The following is a 13,741-nucleotide window of genomic DNA, read 5'->3' as shown; positions in this document are numbered from 1 at the left end:
AAGACTCGGCATGCCCTACTTGTAAAAGCAGTGAATGAGACTTAAAGGGTAATTTCACTTTTCCCCCCCCAAATTCCAGTTCCCCTATGTACCAATATAGCATTAATGTACTTATTTAGCAAAAATAAAAAAGCTTTCCATTAATTCTACACTGGCTTGCCTAACACTCTTCATAGCTGTTTAAACACACTGCTTGATTACTTCTGCCTTACTTCCTGGTCAGACTTTAGGTTATGACACAGGAAGTAGTTGACCAGGGTGATGATGCAGGGTGTGTGCTAATGAGATCAGCTGGTCAACTCCTTCCTGTGTCATGACCTATAGTCTGTCCAGCAAGTAAGGCAGAAGTAATCAAGCAGTGTGTTTAAACAGTTATGAATAGAGTGAGGTAAGCCGGTGTAGAATTAATGAAAAGTTGTTTTATTTTTGCAAAATAAGTACATTACTGCTATATTGGTACATAGGTACATAAGGGAGCTGGAATTTAGAAAAAAAAGGTAAACTTAGCCTTTAACCTTCACTGCAGGTGAAACAATCACTTTTGGTTAAAACACATGCACCAGGAAGATTCACCTGCAGTTAATGTTTGTTTAAAGTTAAATTCACTGATTTATAATTATGCCCCTTAGCCATCACCACTTCTTCTTAACATTTAGTGTTCTAAGATGTGCGTTTTCTAATAGTTACCAGTACTCTCGACTCCACTGGTGTGATTAAGCCTGCTGAGTTCTGTCCTAGAGGAATATTCAGAACTACTACCACATATCTTTCAGATTGTAAGCTCTTAGAAGCAGGGCTTTCCTAACCCTTTTGTCTTAAATTGTATTTTAACTCCACTGTCTCCTTTTTATTTTGTACAGCACTGTGAAAATGTTGGTGCTTTAAAAATTCTTTATTATAATAATTATTATAATATTAACATTCATAATGGTATATCAGTTATCAATGCTGTTGTTGGCATTTGAATTTAGTACAATTAACCACTTGCTCACTGGGCACCTAAACCCCCCTCTTGCCCAGTCTAATTTTCAGCTTTTAGCGCTGTCAATCTTTGAATGACAATTGCGCGGTCATACAACACTGTACCCAAATTACATTTTTATAATTTTTCCCACAAATGGAGCTTTCTTTTGGTGGTATTTGATCACCTCTGTGTTTTTTATTTTTTGTTAAAAAAAAAATACAAAACCGTTTTTTGTTAATACATTTTGCAAACAGGTAATTTATCTCCTTCATTGATGTATGCTGATGAGGCTGCACTGATGGGTACCGATAGGCTGCATTTATGGACACTGATAAGATGGAACTGATGGGCACTAATAGGCGGCACTGATGGGCACTAATGAGGTGGCATTGGAGGGCACTGATGAGCTTCAATGAAGGGCATTGATAGGTGGCACTGATAGGTGGCAGTGATGGGCAGTGATGGGTGACAGTGATGGGCATTGATCTGCACTGGTAGGTGACACTGATGAGACACTGATTGGCACCACTGGTGGGCATTGATAGGTGGCACTCGTAGGCATTGATAGGTGGCACTTATGCACTGGTGGGCACTGATTCGTGGCACTGTGTGGGCACTGGCAGGCGGTACTAGTGGGCACAGATGAGGCGGCTTCAACTCTTCCTCTTTGGGACTGATGTCCCTTGAACAGAAGCCGGTGATTACCAATTACCGAAAAAAGATTACTGATCTTCTGTTTACGTCACGTGATCAGCTGTCATTGGCTGACAGCTGATCATGTGGTAAGGGGCCGGGATTGGTATCTTACTCCGATCTGTGATCACCCAAGGCTCATTGACTCGGTGATCACAGTGCGTGCCATGTGCCCCTATGCGCCCCCGTGCAAAGGGGAGGACGTCTATTGATGGCCTCCCGGCAAAGTAGATCCACGCTGTAGCCGTCATTCGGCTATAGCACGTATCTGAAGGGGTTAAGAGTGTAAAAATTAGGTGAGTGTGTAATCTAAATCTAACATTAAAATGAGCCCTTCATCTTAAAATTAACATTTAAACAAATAAAGACTGGAAATGGTAAAACAAAGCGTCACAATAATTTGCCATTTAAAGTATAAAAATAGTTTATTTAGATCTAAAAAATATACCAAAACAAGCAGATGTGATTCTTTCTATTCTATTCTATTTGGCATCTTGTTATCTAATTCTATTTTGGCATCTTGTTATCACCTTTTACAGTTCTTATTTGTTTAAAGTGGTTGTAAACCCTGTAACTTTTACCTACAGGTAAGCCTATAATAAAGATATTCACTGTATACGCATGTGCAGACGTCATCAACACATGCGCACTGAAGAAACGGCTCGCCCATGCCATTTCTGCAGCTGCTGTGCCATTATCGGCGGCTCCCGCGTGCATGTGCGGCAGCCCACGAACCCGGAAATAACTCCGGGGCGACATGTTGCCGGTCACAGCTGCAACAACATCATTCTAAGGTAAGTATTTCATAATGAGCTAGTATGCGATGCATACTAGCTCATTATGCCTTTTTTTGCAGGTTTTTTGTTTTCGTTTTTTTTCATCTGGGTTTACAACCACTTTAACATGTTTAGAGTGAGGGTGCATGTCAAAAATGTGGGATACTCTTTTACACTTAGCTACAGTTCTCGTCTGTGTTTTTCTTCTGTTTTATCTATTAATTAAACGAATGCTTAAAGGAATTGTAAAGGCATAAGGTTTTTTATCTTAATGCATTCTATGTGTATTGCAGCCGTTCCAGCACCCCCTAATACTTACCTGAGCCCCATCTCTCTCCAAAGATGTCAACGAGTGTCTCAGCCGTCTGGGACTCTCCCTCCTGATTGGTTCAGACACAGCAGTGGCGCCGTTGGCAGTGAGCCAAACAGGAGAGAGTGGGGTCAGGGCCGGGCCACAGCTTCATGTGTGAAAGTACACAGGGAGCTGTGACGCAGCCAGGGTGCCCCCATTGCAAGCTGCTTGCTGTGGGGGGCACTTGATAGGAGGGAGGTGCCAGGAGTACAGAGGAGGGGCCGGAGAAGAGGAGAATTGGGGCTGTTCTGTGCAAATCCACTGCACAGAGCAGGTAAGTGTAACATGTGTGTTATTTTTATTGAAAAGAAAAATTAGAGTTTACAATCACTTTAACAGTAATACTAATTTTACCACTAACACTAAGGTTCCATGCACACTGGCTTAAAAATTGCTGCTACTACAGGAGTTTTGTGCTCTGCCTGTAGAAGCAGCTCAGTGTTATCTGATGTGTCCATGCACATTAGGACGATTACAGGCATATTTAAAGCTCAACATTCAGAGGCAGGAAAAAAAACCTGGTTTGTGTTTCTGATTGGATGGAGCTTAGTGGCAGAAAAAAAACGCAAAACTCTCCTAAACTCCTCTAAACTCTGTACAAAAAATGCTCAATATGCGCGTTTTTTCTGTCAAGAGAACCATCTTTTTTTTTTTTTAAGCCCAGTGTGCATGAAGCCTTAAAGGATAATTTTACATTTTGTCTGCTGACAGTGGCATGGGGGGGGGGGGGGGGGGGTAATTCATAATGATAATAATAATTCATAATGAATGACACCACAGCACACCAATGCACTTAATATGCATTCAAATGCATTGCCTCTAACTTGTATGTTACCACCAATAGATGGTGTGAATAGGTCATAAATGAAACCCCTAAAAGTACACTAGGGCATCAGATACATCAGCACTGAAAACACACAGTCCCAACCTGAGATGTGACTGTGCCCAAGTTCTGAAACTGATCTTCATAATGGATATTCTATGAAACAAGAAAAGGCTAATGCCCTGTACACATGATCGGACATTGATCGGACATTCCGACAACAAAATCCGTGGATTTTTTCCAATGGATGTTGGCTCAAACTTGTCTTGCATACACACGGTCACACAAAGTTGGTCGGAAATTGTGAACTTCAAGAACACGGTGACGTACAACAGGTACGACGAGCCAAGAAAAATGAAGTTCTATAGCCAGTGCGACTCTTCTGCCTCATTCCGAGCATGTGTGGAACTTTGTGCGTCGGAATTGTGTACACAGGATCGGAATTTCCGACAGCGGATTTTGTTGTCGGAAAATTTGAGAACCAGATCTCAAATTTTGTGTGACGGAAATTCCGATGGAAACTGTCGGGTGGAGCTTACACACGGTCAGAATTTCCAACAAAAAGCTCCCTTTGAACATTTTTGTCGGAAAATCCATCCTTGTGTATGGGGCATAAGGATGTAACTGATCACATGCTTGCTTTTAGTATAAAATTTAGTATAAGTTTCCGACAGCGGATTTTGTTGTCGGAAAATTTGAGAACCAGATCTCAGATTTTGTGCGACGGAAATTCCGATGGAAACTGTCCGATGGAGCCTATTTCCGTCGGAAAATCCGACCGTGTGTACAGGGGCATAAGGATGTAACTAATCACATGCTTGCTTTTAGAATAAAACAATTGAATTTTATATTTTCTTTTTCGAAATTTTTTAATGAAAAAGCTTAATGCTTAAGCTGCTAGCCCTTGGATTCCACATTCTATCCACCGATTTCAGTGGGAAAAAGCACAGCAAAGAAATGTGGGAATATACTAATCAAACAAGACAATGGCACATAGACTCAGTTATTATGCTTTGTCGTGCATGTAGTGAGTTAAACATTTAGCAGGCGGATATTGATGATTTTATCTCTTCTATGCTTCTAAGGCTTGAAGCGTATCTAAACCCAAAAGCAAATATGTAATATAATGAGGCTTACCAATTATTAAATGGTTGTTTTCTTTTTTTTTAAGGCTATTTTACGTTGATCTAGCCAGGTAGTCTAATATTTTTCAACTTCCTATAACAAACCCAGCTGTCCAGCAAGACCTCATTCACACGAGCGTTCTGATCTGTACAACCGTGCAAAAGGCCATCTTCACCCGCATGGGATGCATGCATCATGTTGCGTGCAACTGTGTGCATGCAGTCCTATTCATATCTATTGGGACGCAGCAGCTGTATAGACTGGCAGGTTTTTTAAATACAGAAGAGACATAATGGGGTTGATGTAACCACTTGCTTACTGGCCACTTAAACCCCCTTCCTGCCCCGGCCAATTTTCACCTTTCAGAGCTGTCACACTTTGAATGACAATTGCATGGTCATACAACCCTGTACCCATATGAAATTTTTTTTTTTTTTCAGGAAAATAGAGTTTTCTTTTGCTGGTATTTAGTCACTGCTGGGTTTTTAAATTTTTTGCTAAAATATAAATAATAAAATTATAAAATGTTGCAAACAGAAAATGTTTATTTTTCATTGATGTACGCTGATGAGGCTGCACGGATGGGCACTGATAAGGCGGCATTGATGGGCACCGATGAGGCGGCACTAGTGGGCACTAATAGGTGGCACTGATAAGGTGGCACTAGTGGGCACTAATAGGTGGCACTAGTGGGCACTAATAGGTGGCACTGATGGACAATGATAGTTGGCACTGATGGGCACTGGTAGGTGGCACTGATTGGCAGCACTAATGGGCACTAATAGGTGGCACTGGTGGGCACTGATAGGCAGCACTGATATGCACTAGTAGGTGGCACTGCTTAGCAGCAGTGGGTGCCCGTGTATGGGACCGATGTCCCTCTGACAGAATACGGTAGTCGCCTTTTTGTTTTTCTCCTCACGCTGTGAGAGTAAAGGAAAAGAAGCCAATTACAAACTTCTGTTTACATCACGTGATCAGCTGTCATTGGCTGACAGCTGATCACATAGTAAAGGGCCGGGATGGGCCCCTTACTCTGATCTGTGATCAGCCGAGTCTCATTGACTTGCTGATCACAGAGCGAGCCACTCGCCCTGCTGTAGCCATCTTTCGGCTATAGCGCATGTGTAAAGTGGTTAATAAAGGCAAATAATACGTTGCACTTATTTTGCCCAGAGCTTAGTAATTGTGTTGAAGCTTCACTTTGTAAAGTAAACCCAATTAGGTGCAAGGAAAAAAAAAAACATTTTTTTTGCACATGATTGGATGATGGAAATCAGCAGATCTTTACCACATTCATTAAGCTGTGGGAAAATGAGTGCAACTGCACTAGCAAAATTTGCCTTTAGTAAATCAACCCTACTATGTCTCTCCTGCATTAAAGTATTCTTACCTGCGTGTTCGTAATGTTCACTGAGCTGCTCATGCACAGTTCACTGTACAATTTCGGCAGAGATGAATGTACTACTGTGCATGCGGGGGAATGGCGCCATCTCAGCCAGGCTAAGGAAAATGAAAAATCTTCACAGGTTAACAATGCTGTTGTCTAAGAGCAGCTCCATTGTTCCTCCATCTAGAATGGAGACACCCTAAGGCAGTGCATTACTGGCTGGATCACCAAACAAAAATAAAGGAAAAAAGAAAACGAATGCAGCCATCACATCTAAGGATTGATTAGTTGGTTTACATTACATGTTTGGGGGTTTAGTACCACTTTAAGCAATGTAACCTTGCACCACTGTAAGCTACAGTATGTCTGAGTTATGTTTAGTCCCTTTACGTATATTTTAATAAATACAAATACTACTACTATCACTGACTATGTAAACACTTTTGTCCTGTATGGAAAATTTTAAGTATATGTAAACCTAATCACTAAATCTCAATGTAAATGAAAAAGCCACTTTCAGTGTCTTGAAATTTGCAGCTTTTCTTAAAATCATACCTGGTGATTATGCCATAACTACCTTGTCTAGGTATGTCCTGTTACAGGGTGGCAATGCTCTGTCCCTGTCTCCCATGTGTGCTTCTGTGTTGTTCCATGGGCTTCTGAGGGAGACTACAAGTGACCATTTCAGCACACATTACCCAGGCATGGTCCACTGTTGTCACCATCACAAAACCCATGCAGCCATTGCTGGAGTGCATGCATGTAGACAGGAAATGGCTGTAAAGAGACCATGGGAGATCAGCAACACAGAGATACTGCAAAATAAACAAGGTGAAAACAATATTTTATTTAAAGTGGATGTAAACCCTTACATATATCCAGTACATTGACTGGCCTCACCCCTCCGGTGATACACAGAGGTGAAAAAAAAAATATTTCTCTTGGTGTCAGGAAAACTTTCAAAAGTGACTCATGCTGATAGCAGAGGAACGAGGCTGCAGACAGAAATGACACTTAGTGCTCTGGATTGAGACAAGTACACGCTATAGAGGGATATGCTGTGTTCATATTTCTTATCTGAAGTTTACAACTACTTTAACAATGGCATTGTTTATGATGTACAGTAATTTAGCAAACTAAATGCCATGTTATGTAGGGTTTACATCTACTTTAACATCATCTTCTGGAACCAGAAATATTTACAACACAATACATGGCCTTTTATTTTACCCTGAATTTTAGAGATAGATGAGAGACAGTGGATTGACCTTTTGCAGTAATGTCCCATCTTACAATCATAATTGTTACCATCTCCTTCAGATCTGGGTAATATACTCATTGTGAGTAAATGTGCTGATCTCTGTGTGGCCTCCAGTTTCATCCTTGATGGCATTGTAAGCCCGCTCATCAGGCCTGGCCAGTCGCAGAAGCCTGTAGGCCGCAGTCCTGTATTTCTTGGAGATAAGATTGTACAAGATGGGATTGATGGAGGCATTCAAGTAGAAGAGCGGCATGGCGACAATATTGAAGTACTGGGAAATTCTCATCACCTCCATGCTAGTGGTGTGTACAAAGATGAGTCTTCCGATGTGAAAGGGCAGCCAACAGATGACAAAAGCCAGCACGACCACCGCTTCAAGGTAAACAGAAGAGACACCACAATCAGGTTCATTGAAATTGGCACAGAAGAATGAAACTTCAACGTTGTCATGCTTATAGTGTTACTTAAAGCGGTATTAAACCCTAAATCAAAAATCTATTATATTGAAGCTACCAATCATTATATGTGGCGGCTGCAATTGTTTTCTTTTTAGGCTTTTTGCCCTCTGTTTTCACCTGGTGATCTGACCAGTAACACACCTCCTGTATTAGAGCGCCCCCTCTCTGTATGAAGGGGCACCTTTGGACGGGAACATTGTTAATCTGGGGAGTTTTAACTGTACTAGCTAATTTAGATACACTAACAAATTGAAGCCAAACTCCAGCTTCTACTTAATAAGCAGTTACAGCAACAGTTGTTTTTTTGTTTTTTTTTTGGAGAAAAAGGTTTTACATAAATAAAAACTGAATGGAAAGCACCCCTGTTAGTGTTAAATGGTTTGTCCAAACCCTGCTACTGCTATATCTGCCGGACAGCTTGGTTTGTTGAAAAATACCAATCTTACTGGCCAGATCATCAGGTCAGAAAAAAAGAAGAGAAAGCCTAAAAAAGAAAACAAATGCAGCCATCCCTTCTAAGAATTGGTAAGTTGCAATATAATAAATGTTTGCTTTTGAGGTTAATACTGCTTTAAGACATAAAAATCGAATACCTAATTGGTTACTATAGGAAATAGAATTAATTTTCTATTAATGCGCACCAAAGGATAATTAGCACACACTGGGGTTGATTTACTAAAACTGGAGGGTGGAAAATTTGGTGCAGCTCTGCATAGAAACCAATCAGCGTCCAGGTTTTTTGACTAGGATCACATATGAGCTGCATGTGGCTCACAGCAGGGGTCTGGTGCGTCCTGGTTCACCGCTTAGGGTTGCCACCTCATCCCTTTAAAACCAAACACATATTAATTGCACAGTTTCTGTGGCTGATTAAGGTGATAATTAAACTCACTTGGTGCCTTATCTGCATGAAATCAGCCACAGAAGCTGTGTAATTCATATGTGTTCGGGTTTAAAGGGATGAGGTGGCAACTCTATCACCGCTTCAGGTCTGATTTCAGCCTGAATTTTAGGCTGAATTCAGACCCGAAACAGATCAAGAGACACCCCGTGTTTTTGTGCAAAACGCACCGGACCCGCTGAGGAGATATGTGAACCGGCTCCATAAAGAGCCGGTCAAAATCTCCTGCTATTGCGGAGAACTCACATCCAATTTGCAATGGTGTGAACCCAGCCTAATTGAACAAGCTGAAGTTAGAAGCTGATTGGCTACCATGCACAGCTGCACCAGATTCTGAGTGCTCCAGTTGTAGTAAATCAACCCCACTGTTTTAGGCTTCATGCATGGTGTGCTCCTTTTGATGCCTTTGAGAAAAGCAGCTTAGAAAAATGCAGTAAAAGCTGTGTTTATGCGCGTTTGGCATTAATACATTCTTTTGGCCATTATTCCTTTTTTCTGACCATTAGAAAGCATTAAAGTGCATAAATGAGTGCGTTTGCTTGTTTTTTTGCCCCAGTGCTCCTCGCTGAATGCAAGTGATGGGTTTTTTTTTTCTCCCTCTAAATCGGTGGTCTCCAAACTGTGGCCTGGGGGGCAGATGCGGCCTCTTGCTTGTCTTTATCAGACCCTTGGGGCGCTATTCCTCCTACTGATATAAGTCACTATTCCTTCTACTGATGCTAACAATGGGGTGTAATTCCTGCTACTGATACCAACAATAGGGCACTATTACTACTGCTGACAGCAATGATGGGTCACTATTCCTCCCACTGACACTAATGATGAAGCACTATTGCTTCCACTGACACCAATGATGAAGCACTATTGCTTCCACTGACACCAATAATGGGGTACTATTTTTTTCCCACTGACACCAATGATGGGGCATTGTTCCTCCCAATTACACCAATGATGGGACGTTATTCCTCCCACTGACACCAATGATGGGGCACCATTTCTTCCCTTAATACCATCAAAGGGGCAATACTCCTCCCACTGATACCAATGATGAAGCATTGTTTACTCCTATTGATGTCAGGGCATTTTCTACTCCTATTGACCACAATCCGGCCCCTCTAAAAGGTCTGAAGGACAGTAAATTGGCCCTTTTTTTTTTAGAAAGTTTGAAGACCCCTGCTCTAAATGCTCCTGCCTGTAAATGCTTATGGATACATAAGCTAACATGGAGGGGTGTTTAGAGGCAGCAGAAAAAAAAAAAAACTCAAACACCTTTAAAACAGGCGTTTTCGAGCTGTAGTGTGCATGAGGCCTAAGGGCTACTTGCATGAATAATTGCAAACATTTTTTCAGCTGTAGGGACATTTGTTGTTTCTTGCTTTGCAATTCAGTAAATGCAAAATGTCCTATTCTGTGATACCTGTGTACACTCCAGCCTCCAAAGGTGGAGGAGAACACAAGATGATGGAAGTGTTTGGAGATTTATTAAAACAGATTTAATACTGCGCTGAAGATTTGTGAATTTATGGATTTGTTGCATTGTGTAGGGCATTTTATAAAGAGGTGCACTTTAAAGGTGTATATAGATAAATTGTTTAGGAATTTTATATAAAAGATTTTTTTGACACTTTGGCACAATTTGAAGACCTGGATGTACTTTGCAATGTATATATTAATTATATCGAAATTTTATATGGAAAATTATTTTGGTACTTGCCCTGTTTTTTTACATATATATTTACTTATCTATTGGAATAATAGGGGTATTTTGGGATTGCATGGTTATATGTACTTTACATTAGGCTTTCTTTTTATGTAAATTAGTTCAAAGAGGTCAAGTGTCGTATACATACTGCAAGTGTTCTATATCTCCTCCTCTGTGATATCTATAAAGCAGCTAAGAATAGATATAGTGGTGAGAGAGTTTTTTGTGTGGATTACCATAAATGACCAGTTCCCCAATACTGATATTGTGCTTTTTTGAGAAATACTGGTGGATTTAAAGGGTAGAGTGGAGCTATAGAGTTCCACTCTTCCTGTACCAGCAAGGGAAACTCTGATCACCTTTTTTATTCCATAGAGATAATATCTGCTGACCATGCTTCTTTCATAAAAAATAATAGTCGTAGATAGTGATGGGAGAGTTTAGACATGCTGGAGCAGACAGTCAGAGACTGGAGACATGTTATATGAGACAGCTAGAGATCACTTTAGCTTTAAACCGCCGCTCGCCATAGTGGTTCCTCTATTATTAAGCATAGGTGGGTGAGTCAAAACATGTCAGGGTGGCCCGAGGAGCAGCATTGACTGAGGCTTTCGTATGTATACATCCATACTAGGATCGGCAATAGCAAGCGGCAGTTTCAAGTTAAAATGTTCATTGCTCTATTGATGAGTTTTTCTTATGCTGGCATTACTACTATCCTGAGTGCCAATGGGGCTCTACACCTCAGCATGGAGGGGCACCACCAAGTACTTATAGCTTGAGATCACTGTCATTACAGTTCTTTTACAAATTAATGACCCAATGCCTACTACTGATTGCTGGAGGTCAAGGGCAACACAGCAAGTATCAAAGGGCTGTTTGTGCTTGTGCCATGGGTTGGGCACCACTGAACTAGGTAATCTATGGAGTTTTGTTGATGTCACTGAAATATGCTAATATCTAGAAGATGAGTAGGTTGGACACTTACCTAGAATCTTGACTGTTTGTCGGTGACTTCTTTCCCGATTTGCAGCATTAGGACCTCTAATGGAATTTCTGCTTTTCCACAGTGTGTTTCCAATAAAGCCATAGAGAACAGTCAGGCAGAACATGGGTAAGAAAAAGTACACCGTGGTCACCCACATCATGATCTTCAGGTGACCAGAATTAAAAGCATTCTCTGTGTATTGGCACTGCCAGCTGGCATTGAAGGGTCCAGTGTCATTAATAGCTTCTATATAATCAAACATGTTATAAAGAGGAGAAGCAGACAGGAGGGCTATAGTCCACAAAAATACAATCACAATCTTTACCCTCCTCTTAGTAATAAAGACTTTGGCTTTCAGAGGAAAGCAGATGGCTAAATATCTTTCAATGCTCAGAGCTGTGATATGGAGAATAGTGGAATAGGTACAAGCTTCACTAATCAAGCTCAAAGATTTACAGAGAAAAACCCCAAAGATCCAAGGCTTAGACCTCCAAAGACGGTACAAGTCAAAGGGTAAACACAATAAAATGATCATATCTGACACAGCCATGCTGGACAAGTAGAAATTTGTGGTTGTCTTCATTTCTTTGTATTTTTTGATTATAAGAATTGTAATGGTATTCCCAATGATTCCAGCAACCATTATAAACAGGCAGACAGTTGTGGTAGGGATGAGAATTTTGATGGAGAAAAGGGAACATACAGTCTCTGTACATGGAGGAAAGAGATTGCTGTCATAGAAGTCTGATGAGCTTGCATCATCGTATACAGAAAGATTCTTCATTATTTAATTCTCATTGAGCAGATCAAACAGAAAACATGTTATGGGGTGTCTTTTCTGGTGGTCTTCAACTCAAAAACTTATTTTGTTGGTAATGGAAAGGTTCTAGATTGCAATTTTCAATCTTCAATTTCCCAAGTAATGGGTGACAACCAGTGATCCAAAAGCATCTTAGAACGGGAGAAATAGCCCAGTTGTCCATGGGGAGAATCCAAGTTTGTCACAAAGATTGTTTCAAGAGCTCTGAACTGTGAAAATATGTTGAGCTTTATTCCAAAGTGAGCACATTATTAGTGCTATTTTCAGTTGAAGAAAGTGGGACTATGTGTGAAAAAAAGAAAAAAACGCACTCACCAATTAAATATTACTTGGCTTCATGTAACTAGTTTGAAGAAGACATCTCATACTAACAGCTGCTTTGCACTTCTTTAGGTCACTGCATAATGGGTCTTTATAACCACCAGACCTCCTAATCAAATGAGGATGCACGCTGTGCTGTTCTGTGCTCTTGTCGGTCTTAACATTGATGCTTATGGTAGCAGCAATCTCTCCACCCTTCAGCTTTATCTGTTGCTTACAGAATAGGCTTCCTGCTCTGGTGTCTGTGCTTTAGAAAATTCAATCTAGTGATGCCACTCCCATTAAAATAACACACAGTTTGAGATGTAGACTGATTATGTACTGGCGCACTCGGCAACGTAGGATTTCTTTTGCACTTATAAACAATTATTCCAAAATATGACAGGCATCAAAAAACAGCCATAACATAAAAGCCCCTCTATATTTTCAATTTTGAACTCAGCATCTCCTTTTTTTCTTCTTTTCAGGCTTTTGATTGCTCTGGCTGTGATTTCGTACTTAGCGTGGTGCAGGGTACAGTCATACTCCCCACCTTTTCTTGGCGCTGTGGGCCAGCCTTAGTCGCATTCCGGACAGGTTAATTCCAGACAATTCAGAAAGCAGACATTTGTTCTTCTTATGACACGGCTTTAAATCTAGATGAAATTATCGGCTGAGATGCAACATTGCAGCGCTTAAAAATATAAGCTTATCTTTTCAGAAAAAATGAAAAGGTGAACTAACACTGTACACCCTCCACCGGTCCCTGCTGTACTTACCTCCGTGGGCGATGAGCTGTCAGTGCCCTTGCAGCCAATACAGCAAAAAATCTCAACCAAAACACTGCGCTATTCTTATATATATAAAAAATGTGAAAACAGCTGCTAACACACCACCAGGGTATAAAGTGTGACGTGATGAATGTTATATAAAAGTGTAGCGCTTCTAGGATATGGCGTATTTTATGCCAACCTTACAAAAAATATTGCCAATGTGAAATAGTGCACACAACATACAAAGTCACATGTAAATATTACTTGCTATACATAAATATATAGCTATAAATAAATTCCTCAAAGAAAAAGACATAAAAGAGTAAATCAAAAAAAATGGAAGAATCCAAACATGGAAATGCCAAAGTCTCTTAAATGTAGTATCCGTGTATAATCCACAAACGTGTAGAAAAAA

At 40.6% G+C, this 13,741-nt stretch overlaps 1 protein-coding gene across 1 annotated transcript; it reads right to left on the bottom strand.

The window, feature by feature from the left end:
* Positions 1 to 3,518: 3,518 nt before the first annotated feature.
* Positions 3,519 to 12,777, bottom strand: MLNR (motilin receptor). Its single transcript, XM_077484278.1, has 2 exons — positions 11,434 to 12,777; positions 3,519 to 7,756 (listed from the first exon to the last, which is right to left on the bottom strand). Exons 1-2 carry the CDS (start codon positions 12,215 to 12,217, stop codon positions 7,440 to 7,442), a joined length of 1,101 nt encoding a protein of 366 aa, XP_077340404.1. The 5' UTR covers positions 12,218 to 12,777; the 3' UTR covers positions 3,519 to 7,439.
* Between the last annotated feature and the right edge of the window lie 964 nt (positions 12,778 to 13,741).

Source organism: Lithobates pipiens, unplaced genomic scaffold (genome assembly GCF_037356315.1).
Source record: "Lithobates pipiens isolate NorthernLeopardFrog02 unplaced genomic scaffold, aLitPip1_a1.2 Scaffold_16, whole genome shotgun sequence".
NCBI classification, from domain to species: Eukaryota; Metazoa; Chordata; class Amphibia; order Anura; family Ranidae; genus Lithobates; species Lithobates pipiens.
This window is presented reverse-complemented; position numbering and strand designations above follow the sequence as displayed.